General features: G+C 42.3%; 1 protein-coding gene across 5 annotated transcripts; it reads left to right on the top strand.

Annotated features, from left to right (window-relative positions):
- Nucleotides 1-53: 53 nt before the first annotated feature.
- Nucleotides 54-22,014, top strand: sh3bp2 (SH3-domain binding protein 2). Of its 5 annotated transcripts, none has more exons than XM_035782884.2 (13): nucleotides 54-170; nucleotides 5,268-5,407; nucleotides 5,821-5,923; nucleotides 9,460-9,577; nucleotides 13,476-13,543; nucleotides 13,820-13,905; nucleotides 14,010-14,081; nucleotides 14,341-15,025; nucleotides 15,190-15,310; nucleotides 20,271-20,326; nucleotides 20,535-20,610; nucleotides 20,952-21,011; nucleotides 21,144-22,014. In XM_035782884.2, exons 2-13 carry the CDS (start codon nucleotides 5,272-5,274, stop codon nucleotides 21,279-21,281), a joined length of 1,719 nt encoding a protein of 572 aa, XP_035638777.1. In that variant the 5' UTR covers nucleotides 54-170; nucleotides 5,268-5,271; the 3' UTR covers nucleotides 21,282-22,014. The 5 variants fall into 5 exon arrangements, with proteins under 5 accessions (XP_035638777.1, XP_035638775.1, XP_035638774.1 ...); XM_035782882.2 differs by lacking the exon at nucleotides 54-170 and adding an exon at nucleotides 184-1,100 and having other exon boundaries at nucleotides 15,193-15,310; XM_035782881.2 differs by lacking the exon at nucleotides 54-170 and adding an exon at nucleotides 184-1,100.
- Nucleotides 22,015-26,762: the final 4,748 nt, after the last annotated feature.

The following is a 26,762-nucleotide window of genomic DNA, read 5'->3' as shown; positions in this document are numbered from 1 at the left end:
CAAGTTGTTTCAAGTGTTCTGGCTTGTGTACATGCTTAGCCTTCAAGTTGTAAATGGGAGGGTACCAGTGTACTTGATGGTTCTAAATAAGTGCAGGAAGTGGCCTTGTGTTCACTGCAAATCATTAATGTTAAGAAGAGAGAGCAGTTTACTTCTGCAGGACTCAATGGGTAAGCACAATATTCAAATAAACACAATTTAGCTGCTGATAGTGTTAATAGTCTGTTTAATGGATAGATCTATGAACAGGGTTTTTTTCTTGTGCTGTATATTTCAAATCTGTGAATTGTTATTGTTTAGTACTCATGGATCATTTATGAGAGGCCATGCTAATACCATACGCTAACCTCCTGTGCTACCAGCTATGTCCTTTAGCAAGCTTTGATATTTGGTCTACACATAGGATGTTGATCAAAGGACACTAGAAAGTAAGAAAGTAGTTTGTGGTATTAATGTGTAATAACCATTTTTTATGTATTACACATGGTTGATATACTGTATTACTCTCAGATGCACGTGATTTGGATGCACATTGTAGAATACAGAATACATGTAGAATGTAGAATACATGGTGTTCTGCCTATAGGTCATAGTGGCACTCTTGGGATATTTGTCCGTGACGGTGTGATCCTTTTCATTGTTCCATGGTACTGGAGGGTGGAAAGTCCCTCCAACAGCCAGCACACTGTCTGTGGCCCTGTGGGCTGAGAGGCTGAATGTATGAGGGCGTCGTCCAATCAGCCGCTCCGCCTCAGAGAGCAGGAAGTAGCTTCTCAGTCACGTCAGCCAATATGGATAGTGGGCCGCAAGACGAGGCCCTCCGGAAATGTGCCGCTGGGTCTCAGCATTCAGGCAGCACCTCAGACGGACAGCCCCACCAGGCTCTACCAGGAGTATCTATCTCTATTTATCAGTACAGTAGCACACTCTGTCTATCTGTCCCTGTCTTCTGTACGTCCGTCTGTCTGCTCAACCTGTCGGAAATAACATGGTAGCGAGGACTGCCTTGCACCACCCATGGCTGTGTCAGTGAGAAAAAAGAAGTTGTTTGCCATTGGGAGCAAGCCCAGCGTGAGAATGTGTTGGGAACGGGATTTCATGTAAGTATGAGGCATAAGACTTTCCTACTTACTCAGTTTTTGTATATTTGGTGATGCAGTGAAAGAGAAAGACTTGAAGTCAGGTGCCAGTGAGATCATTCATGACAAGTAGCCCTACCAGTGTGGAAGAGGATGGCTATCATGGTTTCAACTATCAATCTTTCTCACCAATGACTGTATGATGGTCAACAAACACTGATATGTCATCAATTGAACTGCTGAACAGCTTATTTTATTGGGAGTTATAAAGCAAAGGTGTTTGCAACTGTTTAAATACAGTCATATTGAAAATCCTGTTTACAGGAAACTAATTTGCGCTCAAGGGCACTCCCATTCGTGAACACACACTTTTACTTGATCACTGTGTTACTCTCTGATTGTGATGAACATATTCAGGAAAGTAAAAGGGACGCATCCCCTAAACTAAAGCTCTTAGTCCAGAATCTAAACTAAAGCTCTTAGTCCAGAATCTAAACTGAAGCTCTTAGTCCTGAATCTAAACTAAAGCTCTTAGTCCTGAATCTAAACTAAAGCTCTTAGTCCTGAATCTAAACTAAAGTTCTTAGTTCTAAATCTAAACTAAAGCTCTTAGTCCTGAATCTCTAATGAGAGGAGCTGGTGCTTGTTTTGTCATGTTGATGCTTTTCTACAGTATTTATTATTTTGGGCACGCACTGCCTCCCTCTTTCTTTCCTCATATTATTCAACTGTGTGAAGTCCTGTCTACTTCCTGTAGAGAGGCCATGCTCATATTAGGTGACAGGAAGTGATGCGGGGGAAAGCCAAGCTCCCCCAAAAAGCAGAATGAGGTTGTTGCTGCTACTGGGTGGCCTACCATGAGTGAATGCTGAAAGAAATGCACATACTATGTTTAGTCGGAAACTTTGTTGACCAGGGGAACAGAAACCCATTCACCTGTGAATTTTTATATTTTTAAAGGCCCAGTGTTGTCAATGTAATTGTCCTTTGTTTTATATATATTTCCACACTATGAGGTTGGAATAATACTGTGAAAATGATGATAATGCCCTTTTAGTGTAAGATCTGTTTTGAAAAGACCGCCTGAAAGTTCAACCTGTTTTGGTGGGATGGAATTTCAGGCCTGCCTGGTGTCCTCACCAATAAGAAAGAGTTCCAAACGTCTCTGCCAATAACAGTATTTTCTTCTGTTTTCCCCTCCCCACTCAGAACATTCCCAGACGGTCCTAGCAATATTATTGTTTATATTTTAGTTTCTTTTTGACCATTTCATTTGAAAACAATCACAGTAAAGTACTTAATAGTTACCCAAAAATTATTTGATATTGAGATAAAAACACCTTCATTGGATCCTTTAGAACAGAAAGTCATCATGTTCCCTACATGGCCTTGCTTATTCCACTTCCTCTGTGGAGAAGGCCTACACCTTTAGACTGTCCAACAGCTGTGAGTGTTGTACACCTGTGAGACTATGCTCATCAACGTTCTTCCGACTGTGGTGGAACCAACTGCTATTAGTTTTTTCACTAACAACTGAGCAGACATCTGCAAATCAAGAGATATAATCATGAGGTTGAACTTGGCAATATTGTGATGGGAAATGTATGTCAAAGGTTATGACATTTACATTTACATTTAAGTAATTTAGCAGACGCTCTTATCCAGAGCGACTTACAAATTGGTGCATTCACCAATACAGCTAATGATGCTGATCTTTCGCTCGCTGTCCCTGTTATGCTGAGTAGTCATTCAGAGAATGTGTTTTCCCAACACCTTTGTGGTTGTTTCCATTTGAATGTGTAGATCAGGAAGGAAGGAGTAGTGTAAAGTCTACCAAACACTTTCATGAAAAGGGCAAAATCATAGTTGCATGGGTGAGAGCACACTGTGAATCGTTCACACTGTATTTTTTAAAAACAGTTTCATTTCTTTTTTCCTCTAGAAACAGGGGTTGTGTTGAGTAGTTTGTCGGTAGATTATTCCAGGCAGCAGTAGGAAGTAGGTTTGAATAATTACCTGGTATTTTATACTTGCCACTCCTGTTTACATCTGAGTTCCTGGCAAAAAAAGAGTTCTCTAATCCTAATTAGCATTTCTGTCTCACTAAGCAGTGAGGTTAGAGAGTTCAGAACCCATTCAAGGTGACTGTGGATTTGGACCCTATAAAGGGATACTTTGAGATTTTCCCCCAGAGTCAGATGAACTTGTGGATACCATTTTTATGTATCTGTGTCCAGTATGAAGGAAGCCAAAGGTAGTTTTGCGAGCCAATGCTTACAAGCATTAGCGCATTGACTGAAAGTCTATGGGTATCTGCTAGCATGCTAAAGTATCCCTTTTATTAAGTTTGTTTTGTTGATTATTACTGACGACAAATACATCTGAATATTGTAATACGCCATAGCTCTGATAATGCATTTCTTCACTTATTATATATAAGATGTGGTTAACTGCAATGAGTTAGGTGTAATGGAAATTATTCTTCACACAAAGAGACCATTCTGTTCATGCAGTCCTCCATTGTTAATCAGAGAGTAAAGTTCCTAATTGAATCTCTCTTTCCCCTTTAAAACCACAAGTATCCCAACACCAAAAATAGCCAGAACATGCAGTTAGGTTGGTGGAATGAATCTGTCCGTCGGTCCCACACCATGCATGCCTTTTGAACAGTGGTTATCGCTTCCCAGTGGAAACAACACAAACATCAAAAGGTGGCTGCAGGACAGATAAATGCTGCCGTTGTCCTTTCAAGTCCCCTTGAAGCAGAGGCCACAAACAGGTCAGAAATGACCAAGCCACCCAACTGAGTCCACCCAACTGAGTCCACCCAACTGAGTCCACCCAACTGAGTCCAACGTCAATCTGCTTGCCTCGTCACAGTTCAATTTAGATGCTTAAGATACGTTGCATAAACACATTTAAACATGAAAGCAGTTGCAGAAATAGTTCATACTTTTCTTCTCTGGCCTAATCCACAAATCAGACTAAACTACATTCCTGCATCCTTATTGAATCTCCCTGCCTGGCTGTTTCCTCCTGTAGAGAGTTAAATTACCCCTGACTGACTCTGGGGAGAGATGCAGATTACCCCTGACTGACTCTGGGGAGAGATGCAGATTCCCCATGCCTCATTTCCATCCTTATCTAACAGTCAGATCTTGCGCCCCTGCACCCGTCCCTTGGATGTCAACGGAAGCCCCTCTCCCCTCCTCTGGTGCTCCCTTGCTAGTATATTTGTCCTTGTGGGTCTGGAGGCTGCTGGTTTCCCTGTACTCCCTCCCAGAAGGCAGGCAGACATCGTCAGGGCAAGGAAAGGCAAGGAAGGCACAGTGGGCGGCAAGGCAGGAAGCACACAACACAGGGTGCAATCAACAGCTCTGAAAGGGCATGAGGCACATTCCAGGGGAAACGTCTAGTTTCCTGTCCGTTTGTCCGGTTCAGGGTCAAGATTTGAGACTGTAGGTTTTCCGTCTGTATTAGGGTTTTAGAGATTTAGAGGAGAGTGTGGTGTGTGTCTCTCTGAGTCTGCCTTAGCGCGCCCTCTCTCTGTCTCAGTCTGATTTAGAAGTTAACAGAGTCAGAGTGGTGTGGTTCTCTCATTGGGTTTATTCATGGATCTCCTCAGGAAGAGCTCAGCAGTTCAGACCATCAGGAGACGAATGAGCAGGAGGTAAGCTGCTGATGGGGCACGTTTCCCAGGCATTATGACTATGGTTTAGATTGGGTGGCAGACCTATTGGCTGGGGTGCTTGTTTCTTTGTTTCTATATCTATGTAGGATTGATGTGGTGTCATGGTTGATGGAACTTAATGAATACAAATTGCAGTGAAATGTTTGCTGTCTTGTGAGTTTGAAGTGGAGAGAAAGTTGCTGGGTCAGGATATGTAAGATGTTTTCTAGGACTGAGCCGTTATGATATGTTTATTTTATGTTTGTGTTGATATGGTCTGAATCCTCAAGTTTTCAAGTGCTTCTTGCTCATGATGTGTTGCTGTTTTTGTACAATCAGATTCAGAGTTCACTCTGGTCTTATTGAACAATGCAGCTGCTGAGAGAATAATTTAGCGTTGCATCTCAGAAATGTCCATTTAAATTAACATCTACGAACCCATACGTTCAGCCCACTACCAGCTCTGTGATATGTACTGTGGTGTATGATGTGTTATTTCTCCCTCTTTGTACCCTCAGAAACATGACTTCAGCAGAGATCTCCTGGCCCATCCCCATGAGGGCCATCGGGGCCCAGAACCTGCTCACCATGCCAGGGGGTGTGTGCCACTCTGGGTATGTGCACAAGAAAGGAGGGAGCCAGTTCAGCCTTATGAAGTGTGAGTAGCCCTACAGTACATAACATTACATACATACATACAAACATTACATACATGCAGACATGCATACATACATACATACATACATACATACATACATACATACATACATACATACATACATACATACATACATACATACATACATACATACATACATACATACATACATACATACATACATACATACATACATACATTACATGGCTCATTAATGTTTACTGTACCAAGGGACTCTGACAAAAGGTCTGAGATGAGTGGCATTGCATACTTTCATCTCAACACAACATTTATTTCACCAGTCCTGGAGCAGGGTTGGAGATTCATCAAATTAGGAAGAACATATTTGCTTTTACGCCTGGCTTATTTGTGAGACCTTTCTTTGTGTTTTCTTTCCTTCTGCAATCTTACAGGGCCTCTTCGCTACTTAATCATCCACAAGGGATGTGTGTATTACTTCAAGAGCAGCACCAGTCCTGCACCGCAAGGAGCTTTCTCTCTCAATGGCTACAACAGGTCAGTGTTCACTATTGTGTCCGTCTTTATGCACAAAAGTACATGAATTTGAATAGGCTCGGCAAAACATGTTGGCATTCTCACATAGGCCTACATGTGATTATTCATGTTTAAATACAGCTGGTATTGTCAGTTGCAATTAGTTTGTTATGCTGAGAAATCCTGATGAGATGAGAAAGTCTGCTGATAATGAAAGCATTTCTCAATGTGCTGTTCTTTCCCACCTGGACAAAAGGAACACCTACGTCAGAATGCTGTTCATTGACTATAGCTCAGCATTCAATATCATAGTGCCCTCCAAGCTCATAACTAAGCGAAGGACCCTGGGACTGAACAGCTCCCTCTGCCACTGGATCCTGGACTTCATGACAGGCCGACACCCCAGGTGGTGAGGGTAAGCAACAACACATCCGCAACGCTGACCCTCAACACGGGTACCCCCCATGGGTGCGTGCTTAGTCCTCTCCTGTACTCCCTGTTTACCCTTTGACTGCGTGGCTACGCACGACTCCAACACCATCATTAAGTTTGCAGAGGACACAATGGTGGTAGGCCTGATCACCGACGACGATGAGACAGCCTATAGGGAGGAGGTCAGAGACTTGGCAGTGGTGCCAGGACAACAACCTCTCCCTCAACGTCAGCAAGACAAAGGAGCTGATCGTGAACTAGGGGCCGAGCACGTCCCCATTCACATCGATAGGGCTGTAGTGGAGCGGGCCGAGAGCTTCTAATTCCTCGGTGTCCACATCACTAAGGTCCTATCATGGTCCAAACACACCAACACAGTCGTGAAGAGGGCACAACAACATCTCTTCCCCCTCAAGAGGCTGAAAAGATTTGGCATGGGCCCTCAGATCCTACAAAAGTTCTACAGCTGCACCATTGAGAGCATCTTGACTGGCTGCATTACTGCTTGGTATGGCAACTGCTTGGCATCAGACCTCAAGGCGCTACAGAGGCGCTACAGACCTCAAGGCGCAACATCACTGGGCTCCCTGCCATCCAGGACTTCTATACAAGGCGGTGTCAGAGGAAGGCCCTAAGAATTTTAAAAGACTCCAGCCACCCAGGTCATAGACTGGAGCACCACATCTGGGACCAAATGGTTCCTGAACAGCTTCTACCCCCAAGCCATAAGACTGCTGAACAGTTAATCACATGGTTACCCTGAGTATTTGCATTGACCCCCTTATTATTTGCACTGACTCTGTTGCACCGGCTCTATGCACACTTACTCGACTCTACCCACACACTTACTGGACTCTACCCACATACTCACTGGACTCTACCCACACACTCACTGGACTCTACCCACACACTTACTGGACTCTACCCACATACTCACTGGACTCTACCCACATACTCACTGGACTCTACCCACACACTCACTGGACTCTACCCACACACTTACTGGACTCTACTCACATACTAACTGGACTCTACCCACATACTCACTGGACTCTACCCACACACTCACTGGACTCTACCCACACACTTACTGGACTCTACCCACACACTCACTGGACTCTACCCACATACTCACTGGACTCTACCCACATACTCACTGGACTCTACCCACACACTCACTGGACTCTACCCACACACTCACTGGACTCTACCCACACAATCCCTGGTCTCTACCCACACACTCACTGGACTCTACCCACACACTCACTGGACTCTACCCACACACTCACTGGACTCTACTCACATACTTACTGGACTCTACCCACACACTCACTGGACTCTACCCACATACTTACTGGACTCTACCCACACACTCACTGGACTCTACTCACATACTCACTGGACTCTACCCACGTACTTAATGGACTCTACCGACACACTCACTGGAATCTACTCACATACTCACTGGACTCTACCCACACACTCACTGGACTCTACCCACATACTCACTGGACTCTACTCACATACTTACTGGACTCTACCCACACACTCACTGGACTCTACCCACACACTCACTGGACTCTACCCACACACTCACTGGACTCTACTCACATACTTACTGGACTCTACCCACACACTCACTGGACTCTACCCACACATTCACTGGACTCTACCCACACACTCACTGGATCCTACCCACATACTCACTGGACTCTACCCACACACTCACTGGACTCTACTCACATACTCACTGGACTCTACCCACACACTCACTGGACTCTACCCACACACTCACTGGACTCTACTCACATACTCACTGGACTCTACCCACACACTCACTGGACTCTACCCACACACTCACTGGACTCTACCCACACACTCACTGGACTCTACTCACATACTTACTGGACTCTACCCACACACTCACTGGACTCTACCCACACACTCACTGGACTCTACCCACACACTCACTGGATCCTACCCACATACTCACTGGACTCTACTCACATACTAACTGGACTCTTGATGTGCCACTTCCTGTAGAATGAGATCATCTCTATAAAGGTTTTAGAGGTTTTGCTTACGATTACCAAACACTCGTCATATCAATTCATACATCAAGTCACAAGACAATAATGGAGACGGCAATGTTCAACCATCTCTTTTCCATATTTGTTTGACATTTGGAAAGTTAAAGTGGCTATTGAAGTAGGCTCTATCATACCCTGTGGTGTTTTCATTGAGTTCCTCCCTCGAACGAGTCCTTCCCTATAGAGGTATGCTGCAATTCCATGGTGGTAACTGTGTAACTGTGTAATTACATGTCTGGAGTCTCCTCTCCCTGCTGAGGCTGAGTATAAATAGAGCTTTAATACAGCTGTGCAGCTCTAGCACACTGAAACATGGCCAGGCCTGTTCAGCTCACACAGCATACTGTATGTGACATAGGAGGCATGATGTTATTACAGCAATTATGTGATGAAAACGGTAATACATTAATAAACCAATGACACAGTTGCCAGAAGGTTTCACCGACAAAATGTGAAAATTGGATTGGTCAGAGTGAGGGGGCTTGTACTTTATGTATATACCCTGAGTGTACAAAACATTAAGAACACCTTTCTAATATTGAGTTGCAGCCCCCCCACTCCGATGCGTCCCACAGTTGCCAAGTTTGCTGGATGTCCTTTGGGTGGTGAACCATTATTTATACACACGGGAAACTATTGAACATGAAAAATGGAGGAGTGTTGCAGTTATTTACACAAACAGGCTGGCACCTACTACCATACCTCATTCAAAGGCACTTAAATCTTTTGTCTTGCCCATTCACTCTCTGAACGGCCCACTTACACGATCCATGTCTCAGTTGTCTCAAGGCTTAAGAAACCATCTTTAACCTGTCTCTTCCCCTTCATCTACACTGATTGAAGTGGATTTAACAAATGGCATCAATAAGAGATCATAGCTTTCACCTGGATTCACCTGGTCAGTCTGTCATGGAAAGAGCAGGTGTTCTTAATGTTTTGTGCACTCAGTGTATACTGTATTTGTTTCATAAATGTAAGCTACTTATGTAGTGTTCTTTAATGTGTGGTTTCAGTTTCTATTCCTCTCGTTGGCAGGGTGATGAGGGCAGCAGAAGAGACCACCTCCAGTAACGTGTTTCCCTTCAAAATTGTCCACTTCAGTAAGAAGCACCGTACCTGGTACTTCTCAGCAGCCAGTGAGGATGAGAGAAGGGTGAGGGGCACTACATACAGATTAAGAACCTTTCACATTCCTAGTAACAGTACATATATAATTAATTATTTACACACACATAAATATATATATATATATGTGTGTGTGTGTGTACCAGTCAAAAGTTTGGACACACCTACTCATTCAAGGGTTTTCTTTATTTGTATTATTTTCTACATTGCAGAATAATAGTGAAGACATCAAAACTATGAAATAACACATGGAATCATGTAGTAACCAAAAAAGTGTTAAACAAATCAAAATATATTTGAGATTTGAGATTCTTCAAAGTAGACACCCTTTGCCTTGATGACAGCTTTCACACTCTTGGCATTCTCTCAACCAGCTTCACGAGGTAGTCACCTGGAATGCATTTAAATTAACAGGTGTGCCTTATTAAAAGTTCATTTGTGGAATTTCTTTCCTTCTTAATGCTTTGGAGCCAATCAGTTGTGTTGTGACAAGGTAGGGGTGGTATACAGAAGACAGACCCATTTGGTAAAAGACCAAGTACATATTATGTCAAAAACAGCTCAAATAAGCAACGAGAAACAACATCATTACTTTAAGACATGAAGGTCAGTCAATCGGGAGAATGTCAAGAACTTTGAAAGTTTCTTCAAGTGCAGTCGCGAAAACCATCAAGCGCTATGATGAAACCGTCTCTCACGAGGACCGCCACAGGAATGGAAGATCCAGAGTTACCTCTGCTGTAGAGAATACGTTCATTAGAGTTAACTGCACCTCAGATTGCAGCCCAAATAAATACTTCACAGAGTTTAAGTAACAGGCACATCGCAACATCAAATGTTCAGAGGAGACTGCGAGAATCAGGCCTTCATGGTGGAATTGCTGCAAAGAAACCACTACTAAAGGACACCAATAATAAGAAGAGACTTGGCCCAAAGAACACGAGCAATGGACAATGGAAATCTGTCCTGGGGTCTGATGAGTCCAAATATAATTTTTTTGGGTTACAACTGCCATGTACTTTGAAGAATCTAAAATATATTTTGATTTGTTTAACGCTTTTTTGCTTTCTACATGATTCCATATGTGTTATTTCATAGTTTTGAGGTCTTCACTATTATTCTACAATCTAGAAAAGAGTAAAAATGAGACTTAAAAGCCTTGAATAAGTAGATGTGTTCAAACTTTTGACTGGTACTGTATATATATATATGTGTGTGTGTGTGTGTGTGTGTGTGTGTGTGTGTGTGTGTGTGTGTGTGTGTGTGTGTGTGTGTGTGTGTGTGTGTGTGTGTGTGTGTGTGTGTGTGTGTGTGTGTGTGTGTTTATATATATATATATATATATATATATATATATACAGTGGGGAGAACAAGTATTTGATACACTGCCGATTTTGCAGGTTTTCCTACTTACAAAGCATGTAGAGGTCTGTAATTTTAATTATAGGTACACTTCAAATGTGAGAGACGGAATCTAAAACAAAAATTCAGAAAATAACATTTTATGATTTTTAAGTAATTAATTTGCCTTTTATTGCATGACATAAGTATTTGATCACCTACCAACCAGTAAGAAGTTTTTCTTTAAGAAGCGATCCTGTTCTCCACTCGTTACCGGTATCAACTGCACCTGTTTGAACTCGTTACTTGTATAAAAGACACATGTCCACATACTCAATCAAACAGACTCCAACCTCTCCACAATGGCCAAGACCAGAGATCTGTGTAAGGACATCAGGGATAAAATTGTAGACCTGCACAAGGCTGGGATGGGCTACAGGACAATAGGCAAGCAGCTTGGTGAGAAGGCAACAACTGTTGGCACAATTATTAGAAAATGGAAGAAGTTCAAGATGACGGTCAATCACCCTCGGTCTGGGGCTCCATACAAGTTCTCAATTCGTGGGGCATCAATGATCATGAGGAAGGTGAGGGATCAGCCCAGAACTACACGGCAGGACCTGGTCAATGACCTGAAGAGAGCTGGGACCACAGTCTCAAAGAAAACCATTAGTAACACACTACGCCGTCATTGATTAAAATCCTGCAGCGCACGCAAGGTCCCCCTGCTCAAGCCAGCGCATGTCCTGGCCCGTCTGAAGTTTGCCAATGACCATCTGCATGATCCAGAGGAGGAATGGGAGGTCATGTGGTCTGATGAGACAAAAAAATATATTTTTGGTCTAAATTCCACTCGCCGTGTTTGGAGGAAGAAAAAGGATTGAGTACAACCCCAGGAACACCATCCCAACCGTGAAGCATGGAGGTGGAAACATCATTCTTTGGGGATGCTTTTCTGTAAAGGGGACAGGACGACTGCACCGTATTGAGGGGAGGATGGATGGGGCCATGTAACGCGAGATCTTGGCCAACAACCTCCTTCCCTGAGTAAGAGCATTGGAGATGGGTCGTGGCTGGGTGTTCCAGCATGACAACAACCCGAAACACACAGCCAGGGCAACTAAGGAGTGGCTCCGTAAGAAGCATCTCAAGGTCCTGGAGTCGCCTAGCCAGTCTCCAGACCTGAACCCAATAGAAAATCTTTGGAGGGAGCTGAAAGTCCGTATTGCCCAGCGATAGCCCCGAAACCTGAAGGATCTGGAGAAGGTCTGTATGGAGGAGTGGGCCAAAATCCCTGCTGCAGTGTGTGCAAACCTGGTCAAGAACTACAGGAAACGTATGATCTCTGTAATTGCAAACAAAGGTTTCTGTACCAAATATTAAGGTCTGCTTTTCTGATGTATCAAATAGTTATGTCATGCAATAAAATGAAAATTAATTACTAAAAAATACAATGTGATTTTCTGGATTTTTGTTTTAGATTCCGTCTCTCACAGTTGAAGTGTAACCTATGATAAAAATGACAGACCTCTACATGCTTTGTAAGTAGGAAACACTGCCGATTTTGCAGGTTATCAAATACTTGTTCTCCCCACTGTATATACACACTACATGACCAAAAGTATGTGGACAGCTGCTAGTCGAACATCTCATTCCAAATAATGGGCATTAATATGGAGTTGGTCCCCCCTTCAATGGGGTTGAGGTAAGTTATTTATTCATCAGGCAAGTCAAGTTATTCATCACTGATCTCAACAAACCATTTCTGTATGGACCTCGAATTGTGCACGTGGCCATTGTCATGCTGAAACAGGAAAGGGCCTTCCCCAAACTATTGCCACAAAGTTGGAATTGCAGAATTGTTTTGAATGTCATTGTACCCTGTAGCGTGAAGATTTCCCTTCACTAGAACTAAGGGGCCTAGCCTGAAACATAAACAGCCCCAGACCATTATTCCTCCTCCACCAAACTTTATAGTTGGCACTATGCATTGGGGCATGTAGCGTTCTCCTGGCATCCGCCAAACACAGATTTGTCCGTCGGATTGCCAGATGGTGAAGCGTGAGTCATCACTATATATATTCCATGGCTGCTTGGCCATGGAAATCCATTTCATGAAGCTCCCAAAGAACAGTTGTGCTGACACTGCTTCCAGAGGCAGTTTGGAACCCAGTTGTGAGTGTTACAACTGAGGACAGGTTGAGCTTGTGTGAGCTTGTGTGGCCTACCACTTTGCGGCTGAGCCGTTGTTGCTCCTAGATGTTTCACTTCACAATAACAGCACTTACAGTTGTCCGGGGGGCAGCTCTAGCAGTTCAGAAATTAGATGAACTGAGGTGGCATCTAATGATGGTGCCACATTGAAAGTCACTGAGCTCTTCAGCGAGGCTATTCTAATGCCAATATTTGTCTATGGAGATTGCATGGTTGTGTGCTCGATTTTATACACCTTTCAGCAACTGATCTGGTGAAATAGCCGAATCCACTCATTTGCTCTGGATAAGAGCATCTGTGAAATGAATAAAATGTCAAATGTAAATGTATTAATCACAATGTAATACCGATTTATTTTTGTCTACTGAAAGAAATGGATGCGAAATCTGCGGAAAGAAATTGATCACTACAATGACAGAAGGGATTCACATGTTTCAAGGTAAGTCAACACAACCCTTCCTTCACACAATCATATCATCTGTGGTTACTTCCTTTTTCTGATAAATAGTAGACAGTTTGGCTGCATGCTCTGATTGACTTTCTGAGCCTGTAGGTTTTATCTTCTAGATTAATATACAGTGTAAGCTCTTGCTGTGTTATAACAAGTATGCATGGAGTCAGTGAATACATGATTAGTGAATGTATTAAATGCAAGGTGATTAATTTAGTCCTCCCTTTGTCCTTAGTAGACAATAATAATACTCTGTTGCCATAGTGACTCCGAATCTGATGCAGACAGCTTCTATGGATCGATCGAGCGCCCCATGGACATAACCCATACCATAGATGACCCAGAAGGCAGTAAGACATACTACTCACTTCTGAAGCAATATGGCTCAGTTTCACAACACTTGTTTCATACAATTAACTCTGTGCACTAACAATGATGTAATTTTCATGTCTAGATTACATGTTAGAGGATGAAGACGACGATGAGGATGACTATGAAAAACCAGATAGCCCACCAACACCTACAGGTAGGCCAACAGAGTAGTACATGTCTTTGAGTTTGATGCTGTCTTTGATGTGGCTGGTGCTATAACTGTGATAAACTGCCCTTGATGGGATTGGCATGTCATCACAATTCAAACTAATGGCCCCATCTTTTATGGCTAAATGATAACTATGCTGAAATCATTTAGAATCATATATTTTTGTCAGTGATTTACTGTATGACAAATGCCCGTTTTCCAGTTTTTTTCTGTCTCTGACTATCGTATTATGCTGCTATTGAAGGAAGGCCAACCGTTCCACCACCATCCTACCCACCTCCTCCAGTCCCATGCCAGCTCAGACAAGAGTCCATGTCAGGATTCTGCAAAGGTCTCCCCCCTCCTGTGCTCGGCCCCGTCAGGAGCCCCACCAGCCCCCTTCCAAAGAAACCGCCAGCGCCCTTACCTCCACCCAAGCTCGGTGAGGTCAGCCACAACCACCATGGACACAAGAACATCCCAAATAAGGGCCCCCCTCAACTTCCCCCCATCCACCTCAAGCCTAGCCCAGAGAGGAGTGCATGGAGTCCTAAGAGCCCGATCCCCCCTCCCCCTCCCATGGCCAACCTAAAGAAGCAGGCAATGATGGGGCAGATGTCAATCTCCACCATAGCTGGGGGGAAACATAAAGACAGGATGCCCCCTGTTCCAGTGACCATGCAGTCTCCCGCCACCCTGATCATCTGCAGCGACCTGGAAAGGAAGATGGTGCTGCACTCCAGCCCTAGTCCACCGGGTTTTCGTGGCAACAAACCCAGTCAAATTCCAGGCATGCCAAACTACTGCCTCAGCTCCAGACCAACTCCAGATCTCCCACCACAGGCCTTGCCAGCACTGAACCACACCAAGCCTGGACTGTACAAACCACCCCTGGTACCCAAACTTCCATGTCCTGCGGCCAAGCCTAAACCACCTGGAGGGTCAGCACAGTAAGTGTCTCCTTTCAGTTTCCTACAGATACAGGTAATCCCTGTTTCCTTTCATAGACGAAAACTTTACTTTTTGCTCTGTTGAACTATAATTTGATTTCAAGATTGTTATATTTTACAACACACAAATGCAGCACAGTTTAAAACACCCTCTTTCTTCTCAGAAGATCTTCTCCAGATGGACAAAGCTTCCGGACCCCAGTGGACGAGGTGCCTGTCTCTTTAAGAAAGAGCAGGGATCCATCCAAGGACACTAACTATGACTCTGATGAAGACTATGAGAATGTAAGCACCCTCTCTCTATATTCTCATTTACATTTTTGCATACAAGTAATTTAGTAGACACTTTTAACCAGAACGACTAGGTTTAAGTACATTGCTCAAGGGCACAGACACATTTTTCACCCAGTCGATTCGAACCAGCGACCTTTCAATTACTGGCCCAACCATGCCACTTTTGTTTACATACTCTACATTACTCATCTCATGTGTATATACTGTACTCGATACAATCTACTGCATCTTGCCTATGCCGTTCTGTACCATCACTCATTCATAAATCTTTATGTACATATTCTTTATCCCTTTACACTTGTGTATATAAGGTAGTAGTTTTGGAATTGTTAGGTTAGATTACTCGTTGGTTATTACTGCATTGTGGGAACTAGAAGCACAAGCATTTCGCTACACTCGCATTAACATCTGCTAACCATGTGTATGTGACAAATACATTTGATTTGATTTGATTTAACCGCTAGACTACCTGCCACCAGGTTCTCCATCGTCTACAACTCTAGTAGTCTCATTGATCAGTGTACTACAGATTAGTCTCATTGATCAGTGTACTACAGATTAGTTTCATTGATCAGTGTACTACAGATTAGTCTCATTGATCAGTGTACTACAGATTAGTCTCATTGATCAGTGTACTACAGATTAGTTTCATTGATCAGTGTACTACAGATTAGTCTCATTGATCAGTGTACTACAGATTAGTCTCATTGATCAGTGTACTACAGATTAGTTTCATTGATCAGTGTACTACAGATTAGTCTCATTGATCAGTGTACTACAGATTAGTCTCATTGATCAGTGTACTACAGATTAGTCTCATTGATCAGTGTACTACAGATTAGTCTCATTGATCAGTGTACTACAGATTAGTCTCATTGATCAGTGTACTACAGATTAGTCTCATTGATCAGTGTACTACAGATTAGTCTCATTGATCAGTGTACTACAGATTAGTCTCATTGATCAGTGTACTACAGATTAGTCTCATTGATCAGTGTACTACAGATTAGTCTCATTGATCAGTGTACTACAGATTAGTCTCATTGATCAGTGTACTACAGATTAGTCTCATTGATCAGTGTACTATAGATTAGTCTCATTGATCAGTGTACTACAGATTAGTCTCATTGATCAGTGTACTACAGATTAGTTTCATTGATCTGTTTACTATATATTAGCTCATTGATCAGTGTACTATAGATTAGTCTCATTGATCAGTGTACTACAGATTAGTCTCATTGATCAGTGTACTACAGATTAGTCTCATTGATCAGTGTACTACAGATTAGTCTCATTGATCAGTGTACTACAGATTAGTCTCATTGATCAGTGTACTACAGATTAGTCTCATTGATCAGTGTACTACAGATTAGTCTCATTGATCAGTGTACTATAGATTAGTCTCATTGATCAGTGTCAGATTAGTCTCATTGATCAGTGTACTACAGATTAGTTTCATTGATCTGTTTACTATATATTAGCTCATTGATCAGTGTACTATAGATTAGTCTCATTGATCAGTGTACTACAGATTAGTCTCATTGATCAGTGTACTACAGATTAGTCTCATTGATCAGTGTACTACAGATTAGTCTCATTGATCAGTGTACTACAGATTAGTCTCATTGATCAGTGTAGTCTCACAGATTAGTCTCATTGATCAGTGTACTACAGATTAGTCTCATTGATCAGTGTACTACAGATTAGTCTCATTGATCAGTGTACTACAGATTAGTCTCATTGATCAGTGTACTACAGATTAGTCTCATTGATCAGTGTACTACAGATTAGTCTCATTGATCAGTGTACTACAGATTAGTCTCATTGATCAGTGTACTACAGATTAGTCTCATTGATCAGTGTACTACAGATTAGTCTCATTGATCAGTGTACTATAGATTAGTCTCATTGATCAGTGTACTACAGATTAGTCTCATTGATCAGTGTACTACAGATTAGTTTCATTGATCTGTTTACTATATATTAGCTCATTGATCAGTGTACTATAGATTAGTCTCATTGATCAGTGTACTACAGATTAGTCTCATTGATCAGTGTACTACAGATTAGTCTCATTGATCAGTGTACTACAGATTAGTCTCATTGATCAGTGTACTACAGATTAGTCTCATTGATCAGTGTACTACAGATTAGTCTCATTGATCAGTGTACTACAGATTAGTCTCATTGATCAGTGTACTATAGATTAGTCTCATTGATCAGTGTACTACAGATTAGTCTCATTGATCAGTGTACTACAGATTAGTTTCATTGATCAGTTTACTATAGATTAGTCTCATTGATCAGTGTACTATAGATTAGTCTCATTGATCAGTGTACTACAGATTAGTCTCATTGATCAGTGTACTACAGATTAGTCTCATTGATCAGTGTACTACAGATTAGTCTCATTGATCAGTGTACTACAGATTAGTCTCATTGATCAGTGTACTACAGATTAGTCTCATTGATCAGTGTACTACAGATTAGTCTCATTGATCAGTGTAGATTAGTCTCATTGATCAGTGTACTACAGATTAGTCTCATTGATCAGTGTACTACAGATTAGTCTCATTGATCAGTGTACTACAGATTAGTCTCATTGATCAGTGTACTACAGATTAGTCTCATTGATCAGTGTACTACAGATTAGTCTCATTGATCAGTGTACTACAGATTAGTCTCATTGATCAGTGTACTACAGATTAGTCTCATTGATCAGTGTACTACAGATTAGTCTCATTGATCAGTGTACTACAGATTAGTCTCATTGATCAGTGTACTACAGATTAGTCTCATTGATCAGTGTACTACAGATTAGTCTCATTGATCAGTGTACTACAGATTAGTCTCATTGATCAGTGTACTACAGATTAGTCTCATTGATCAGTGTACTACAGATTAGTCTCATTGATCAGTGTACTACAGATTAGTCTCATTGATCAGTGTACTACAGATTAGTCTCATTGATCAGTGTACTACAGATTAGTCTCATTGATCAGTGTACTACAGATTAGTCTCATTGATCAGTGTACTACAGATTAGTCTCATTGATCATTGATCAGTGTACTACAGATTAGTCTCATTGATCAGTGTACTACAGATTAGTCTCATTGATCAGTGTACTACAGATTAGTCTCATTGATCAGTGTACTACAGATTAGTCTCATTGATCAGTGTACTACAGATTAGTCTCATTGATGAGTGTCTCATTGTCAGTGTACTACAGATTAGTCTCATTGATCAGTGTACTACAGATTAGTCTCATTGATCAGTGTACTACAGATTAGTCTCATTGATCAGTGTACTACAGATTAGTCTCATTGATCAGTGTACTACAGATTAGTCTCATTGATCAGTGTACTACAGATTAGTCTCATTGATCAGTGTACTACAGATTAGTCTCATTGATCAGTGTACTACAGATTAGTCTCATTGATCAGTGTACTACAGATTAGTCTCATTCATCAGTGTACTACAGATTAGTCTCATTCATCAGTGTACTACAGATTAGTCTCATTGATCAGTGTACTACAGATTAGTCTCATTGATCAGTGTACTACAGATTAGTCTCATTCATCAGTGTACTACAGATTAGTCTCATTCATCAGTGTACTACAGATTAGTCTCATTGATCAGTGTACTACAGATTAGTCTCATTGATCAGTGTACTACAGATTAGTCTCATTGATCAGTGTACTACAGATTAGTCTCATTGATCAGTGTACTACAGATTAGTCTCATTGATCAGTGTACTACAGATTAGTCTCATTGATCAGTGTACTACAGATTAGTCTCATTGATCAGTGTACTACAGATTAGTCTCATTGATCAGTGTACTACAGATTAGTCTCATTGATCAGTGTACTACAGATTAGTCTCATTGATCAGTGTACTACAGATTAGTCTCATTGATCAGTGTACTACAGATTAGTCTCATTGATCAGTGTACTACAGATTAGTCTCATTCATCAGTGTACTACAGATTAGTCTCATTCATCAGTGTACTACAGATTAGTCTCATTGATCAGTGTACTACAGATTAGTCTCATTGATCAGTGTACTACAGATTAGTCTCATTCATGTGTACTCAGATTAGTCTCATTTACAGTGTACTACAGATTAGTCTCATTGATCAGTGTACTACAGATTAGTCTCATTGATCAGTGTACTACAGATTAGTCTCATTGATCAGTGTACTACAGATTAGTCTCATTTATCAGTGTACTACAGATTAGTCTCATTGATCAGTGTACTACAGATTAGTCTCATTGATCAGTGTACTACAGATTAGTCTCATTGATCAGTGTACTACAGATTAGTCTCATTGATCAGTGTGATTAGTCTCATTGATCAGTGTACTACAGATTAGTCTCATTGATCAGTGTACTACAGATTAGTCTCATTCATTGTACTACAGATTAGTCTCATTGATCAGTGTACTACAGATTAGTCTCATTGATCAGTGTACTACAGATTAGTCTCATTCATCAGTGTACTACAGATTAGTCTCATTGATCAGTGTACTACAGATTAGTCTCATTGATCAGTGTACTACAGATTAGTCTCATTGATCAGTGTACTACAGATTAGTCTCATTCATCAGTGTACTACAGATTAGTCTCATTCATCAGTGTACTACAGATTAGTCTCATTGATCAGTGTACTACAGATTAGTCTCATTGATCAGTGTACTACAGATTAGTCTCATTCATCAGTGTACTACAGATTAGTCTCATTGATCAGTGTACTACAGATTAGTCTCATTGATCAGTGTACTACAGATTAGTCTCATTGATCAGTGTACTACAGATTAGTCTCATTGATCAGTGTACTACAGATTAGTCTCATTGATCAGTGTACTATAGAATAGTTTTGCCCTGCTGATGTAATTCTATCCTTCTAATGTGTTTGTTGTTGTTTTCTTTTCACACATTGTTCTTGACCTCAGATGCAATTACCAGATTCTGTGTTCCTGGACACAACAGAAACAAGCAGTGTTGAAAAGTAAGACACACTTAGTTATTTCTGTACTGAATTTTTGTTGAATACACTGTTCATTTTTGTGTAATGGTCTTAAGCGCCCACAAGTGTTTCATCACAGTGTGCTCGACCACTTCCTGAAAATCAGGTCTCTGTTTTCTCACGAGAGAAGAGCAGAACACATGTCTGACTGCAGTCTGACTGATGTATTATTAATGTGCTTTAATTGCAGGTTATTTAAGGAAAGCTCCAGAACACCGCAGGACGGTCTCTACTGCTTCAGGAACTCAGGAACAAAAACATCAAAGGTACACCATGCATTTACATTTACATTTTAGTCATTTAGCAGTAGCTCTTATCCCGAGTGACTTACTGTTAGTGCATTCATCTTAAGGTAGCTAGGTGGGACAGCTACATATCACCGGCATAGGGAATACACTTTCCTCAATAATGTAGCTATCAGCAAAGTCTGGGGTGTTGTGGTGAGGAGGGGATTGTTTAGATACTCTTTGAAGTGGTAGGGTTTCAGGTGCTTTTCGCACCAACACATGCTGTGATGCATAAACAATGCATTCACCACACATCACACAGTGATAATTGAAAGAAAACTGGTTTAGTGAATAATGTACATTTGTTCTCATTGAATCAGGTGCTGGTGGTGTGGGATGTGAGTGTGTGCAAGGCCAGAAACTACAGGCTCTTTGAGGAGGTCAGAACCACTGTCTTTACCTTCTCTGTCTACCAGGTCTATTGTCTGACAAAATCAATATTACAACGGAGGATTCCAGTACTATCTCTGTCTTGTTTGATGTTCATTTCATTGTGTTTGTTTATGGTTTAGGACTCCCGGCTGTTCCTGGAGTTAGAGATGACATTTCCCTCCCTGTCAGCCCTAGTGGAGCACTACCATAGCCACCCACTACCCAATCACGGCTCTCTGTGTCTGCAGAAGCCATATGGTTACATCGTACCAAGGTGACCTTGCCACGACCCCGTCCTGAGGTCACGGCCTCATCTGCTCATATGAAGTCTCTCCTCTTTGGCGTCGACCATGGTTCTGCCACTGTAATGAACTACAGTAGAAACTTACTACGGCTGAAACACAACCACAGTGCCCACTGTAAAGCAAGGCAGATTGTTGCATCTCTGTAACCGAGCCTGAGTAAATGTTGGAGCGGTTCTGGTGAATATCCTGGCATGGGCAGAGGTGCAACGAGTGCAGATGGTTGCAGTTGTTGAAGAAAATATGGCATCTGTGACAATGAGGGCAATGAGCTGTATAGGTCTTCCTGTATGCTCAACTGGAGTGCCACAGGTTTACAGAACACAGTTGTACTATGTGAGGACTACTGTAGGAATAGTCCTGTAAAGGTCTGTCATTACACTTGATAGCAGCAGGCAGGTGAACTGCTGTTGTGTTGTGAAGAATACATGTTGTAGCAAGCAAATGTTAAGATTTGTGGGTTGAATGCACATGAATGTCAGAATATTAAGCACTGCTTATGTATCATGCATTGAGGACCAACTTGTTCTACAAATCAACGTTGATGAAACGTATCATATTATCTTCAGAAAAAATGTATTATTCAGACCACAACGCAAACGCTCTACCTCCCTATTTACTCTTTTACCTCTCTGTCTGTCTCTTTCTCTCTACCTGTCTCTGTCCCTTAATCTTTCTCTCTTTACTTCACCATCTCTTTCCCTCCCTCCCTCCCCCTCCCTCCCTCCCTCCCTCCCTCCCTCCCTCCCTCCCTCCCTCCCTCCTCCTCCCTCCCTCCCTCCCTCCCTCCCTCCCTCCCTCCCCCTCCCTCCCTCCCTCCCTCCCTCCCTCCCTCCCTCCCTCCCTCCCTCCCTCTCTCTCTCTCTCCCTCTCTCCCTCACTCCCTCCCTCCCTCCCTCTCTCTCTCTCTCTCTCTCTCTCTCCTCTCTCTCTCTCCCTCCCTCCCTCCCTCTCCCTCCCTCTCTCTCTCTCTCTCTCTCTCTCTCTCTCTCTCTCTCTCTCTCTCTCCTCCCTCCCTCCCCTCCCTCGCTCTCTCTCTCTCTCTCCCTCCCTCCCTCCCTCCCTCCCTCCCTCCCTCCCTCCCTCCCTCCCTCCCTCCCCTCCCTCCCTCCCTCCCTCCCTCCCTCCCTCCCTCCCTCCCTCCCTCCCTCCCTCCCTCCCTCCCTCCCTCCCTCCCCCTCCCTCCCCCTCCCCTCCCTCTCTCTCCTCCCTCCCTCCCTCCTCCCTCCCTCCCTCCCTCCCTCTCCCTCCCTCCCTCCCTCCCTCCCTCACACAATGATAACTGTGACATATGGTGCACAAAACCAGTGCTATCTATGATCATGTAATCACACTTTAAATGAAACTGCCCACACGTGTAGTATTGCACTGTATAGAATTGTATGTATTGTAAAAATGATTTTGTAAAGTTGTAAATATATTATTTCTGATTATAAGAAAAATATTTTATAATGGATAACAGCAGAAGGCAGATACATATTCCATTGGGTGGCGCTGTTTGGTGACGCACCATGTAACCATGCCCATGCAACCATGCCCATGCAATAGTCTTGAGTGTGACTGCATTTATGTTGAAGATGCACTATGTTATTTATCTTTACCATAAACAAAAAATATTGTATTTTAAGCTGGTGTACAAAACCAACAGTAAAATATGCAAAAACGGAACCGAAAAACGGGAAGCATAGAAATAGTGCACATAAAACAGATTTACCGCTTCTTAGGCTTGATTTCAATGAGAATGAAAGATCTATGACTCTCGTGTCTATGTGAATTTGGTCAGTCACCCAAAAAGTTACATATTGTAGCTTTAAGTCACAAAAAAATAATGAACTGAAATGACATCCACATAATTACAATCAGACTTTTTTCAGTCGAGAGTATTTTAGGGGAAATCATGGCTACTATATATTTCTATGTTGTAATCTTGCCTCATCTGTGTGTTATTCTCCAGCCATGAGGACAAGTGCAAGAGATTCACACACTGGACACTCACTGATAGTGATGGGCAGATATTAGCTCAGATAAAATCGAATCCACAATTTTTCACCCTCATTTTCATGATCTCCAGCACAATACCAATGTCTACACATGTGAAAACGGTGCATTTCTACGTTTTGTAGAAAAAAATATATAAAGTTTTAAAATTCTCACTCTGGCTAGAGACTCATTGTTTTTCTAACTTTTAAACCTACCCTGTGATGATGTCACAGACAACCGTCTAAAAAAATATATAACAATAATACATGTATTTTGTATAGCGCTTTTCATTAGTGTTACCGCAAAGCTCTACATAGGCGAAAATAATTATAATAAAATAAATACAATTTAAACATCATACGTTTAGAATCAAGCCAGGAAATTGCAATTATAAATCCTAAAAAGATGAAGAAAGAGGGACTATAAGAAAGATGTGTTTTACGGCCCATTTTACAAGTTCAAATTTTAGTACCTTGTCATTTTAACCACAGGTCATAGATACACACTGTTTTAATATATATAGACACTGGTTTGGTGCAGAGATAATGAATATGAGGTTGAAAAGTGGCAGAATTGCACTTTAAGGAATGCTACAGCAGCAACACAAGCATCAGAGGAGCTGGTTCATTAAACATGCATACTAAATAAATCATAATGATATCGTGATTAATATTCAATGTTTTCACATCTTACTCAGTGAGGAGAATTGAGATAATATGACGTCTCTTTCAGACCTTGACAAGGAAGCCAGAGCAAATAGTCCTCTAAATCACTTCTTATGTCTGTCTCTCCTTCTCTCTCCCTCTCCTCTCCTCCTCTACTTTGCCACAGCCATATCCCCACCAGCATCACCACGTTAGCAGCACAGGATATTAGTGCACTGTTCTTTAACTAGTTCATTAAATGGGAGACAGCAAAGACAAAAACCAATGCAAATGAGAATTTCTGAAGGCAGGATTACTAAGATCCATCATTGTGAATTAATTAACACAGTCTAGAGACAGAACTGCCAGAGTTATAGTATCTAATATGTCAAAATCCATTAAATGGGACATTTTTAAAGCTATTTGACAGTGGTAAATTACTCAATAAAATTATATTTGATGTTGAAACTACAGATCTTTTGGTTATGTCTCGTAATTTTCTGGTAAAAAAAAAATATCACTGTTAGGGTTAGGTGATCATTAACTTGATTAAGAATTGTGCACACAACCATTTCAGTTTATTCAATCTTAGGTAGTACATCCTTTTCCAATCCATACTATTATAGTACTAAACCTGAGTTTACTTGTTTGCTGCATTGTAAATATATGTGTTGACATGTAAACATCAAATTCTGCAAACAACACTAAATCCTGGTTTTACGTTTGCAAACTGCTATAAATGATGGATTCGTCATTATAGAGAGAGACCCCATGACGATGCACAGTTGTACAGTTAAGTTTTGGGGTGCCTGCAGAATCTAGGACTGAAAGGCTGCATTTACACAGGCAAACCAATTCCAGCACCGTCACGGACCAGGATGTTTTGCTCCCAGGCAGACTAAATCACTTTTTTGCCCGCTTTGAGGACAATACAGTGCCACTGACACTGCCCGCAACTAAAACATGCGGACTGTCCTTCACTGCAGCCGACGTGAGGAAAACATTTAAACGTTTCAGCCCTCGCAAGGCTGCAGGCCCAGACGGCATTCCCAGCCGCGCCCTCAGAGCATGCGCAGACCAGCTGGCTGGTGTGTTTACGGACATATTAAATCAATCCCTCTCCCAGTCTGTTGTTCCCACATGCTTCAAGAGGGCCACCATTGTTCCTGTTCCCAAGAAAGCTAAGGTAACTGAGCTAAACGACTACCGCCCCGTAGCACTCACTTCCGTCATCATGAAGTGCGTTGAGAGACTAGTCAAGGACCATATCACCTCCACCCTACCTGACACCCTAGACCCACTCCAATTTGCTTACTGCCCAAATAGGTCCACAGACGATGCAATCTCAACCACACTGCACACTGCCCTAACCCATCTGGACAAGAGGAATACCTATGTGAGAATGCTGTTCATCGACTACAGCTCGGCATTTAACACCATAGTGCCCTCCAAGCTTGTCACCAAGCTCGAGACCCTGGGTCTCGACCCCACCCTGTGCAACTGGGTACTGGACTTCCTGACGGGCCGCCCCCAGGTGGTGAGGGTAGGCAACAACATCTCCACCCCGCTGATCCTCAACACTGGGGCCCCACAAGGGTGCGTTCTGAGCCCTCTCCTGTACTCCCTGTTCACCCACGACTGCGTGGCCACGCACGCCTCCAACTCAATCATCAAGTTTGCGGACGACACAACAGTGGTAGGCTTGATTACCAACAACGACGAGACGGCCTACAGGGAGGAGGTGAGGGCCCTCGGAGTGTGGTGTCAGGAAAATAACCTCACACTCAACGTCAACAAAACTAAGGAGATGATTGTGGACTTCAGGAAACAGCAGAGGGAACACCCCCCTATCCACATCGATGGAACAGTAGTGGAGAGGGTAGTACGTTTTAAGTTCCTCGGTGTACACATCACAGACAAACCGAATTGGTCCACCCACACAGACAGCATCGTGAAGAAGGCGCAGCAGCACCTCTTCAACCTCAGGAGGCTGAAGAAATTCGGCTTGTCACCAAAAGCACTCACAAACTTCTACAGATGCACAATCGAGAGTATCCTGTCGGGCTGTATCACCGCCTGGTACGGCAACTGCTCCGCCCACAACCGTAAGGCTCTCCAGAGGGTAGTGAGGTCTGCACAACGCATCACTGGGGGCAAACTACCTGCCCTCCAGGACACCTACACCACCCGATGTAACAGGAAGGCCATAAAGATCATCAAGGACAACAACCACCCGAGCCACTGCCTGTTCACCCCGCTATCATCCAGAAGGTGAGGTCAGTACAGGTGCATCAAAGCTGGGGCCGAGAGACCGAGAGACTGAAAAACAGCTTCTATCTCAAGGCTATCAGACTGTTAAACAGCCACCACTAACATTGAGTGGCTGCTGCCAACACACTGACTCAACTCCAGCCACTTTAATAATGGGAATTGATGGGAAATGATGTAAAATATATCACTAGCCACTTTAAACAATGCTACCTAATATAATGTTTACATACCCTACATTATTCATCTCATATGTATACGTATATACTGTACTCTATATCATCGACTGCATCCTTATGTAATACATGTATCACTAGCCACTTTAACTATGCCACTTTGTTTACATACTCATCTCATATGTATATACTGCACTCAATACCATCTACTGTATCTTGCCTATGCCGCTCTGTACCATCACTCATTCATATATCTTTATGTACATATTCTTTATCCCCTTACACTTGTGTCTATAAGGTAGTAGTTTTTTAATTGTTAGCTAGATTACTTGTTGGTTATTACTGCATTGTCGGAACTAGAAGCACAAGCATTTCGCTACACTCGCACT

The sequence above is a fragment of the Oncorhynchus keta genome, chromosome 12 (assembly GCF_023373465.1).
Source record: "Oncorhynchus keta strain PuntledgeMale-10-30-2019 chromosome 12, Oket_V2, whole genome shotgun sequence".
NCBI lineage: Eukaryota > Metazoa > Chordata > Actinopteri > Salmoniformes > Salmonidae > Oncorhynchus > Oncorhynchus keta.
Note: the sequence above shows the minus strand (reverse complement) of the source record. Positions and strands in the feature narration are given on the sequence as shown.

What these genes read in the sequence shown, in the direction of transcription:
- sh3bp2 (XM_035782881.2), top strand. Translation starts at nt 1,018, where the DNA reads ATGGCTGTGTCAGTGAGAAAAAAGAAGTTGTTTGCCATTGGGAGCAAG. An exon ending in CCAGTGAGGATGAGAGAAGG is followed by an intron (nt 9,578 to 13,475) that starts GTGAGGGGCACT and finishes GTCTACTGAAAG; the next exon opens with AAATGGATGCGAAATCTGCG. An exon ending in CAGGAACAAAAACATCAAAG is followed by an intron (nt 20,611 to 20,951) that starts GTACACCATGCA and finishes TCATTGAATCAG; the next exon opens with GTGCTGGTGGTGTGGGATGT.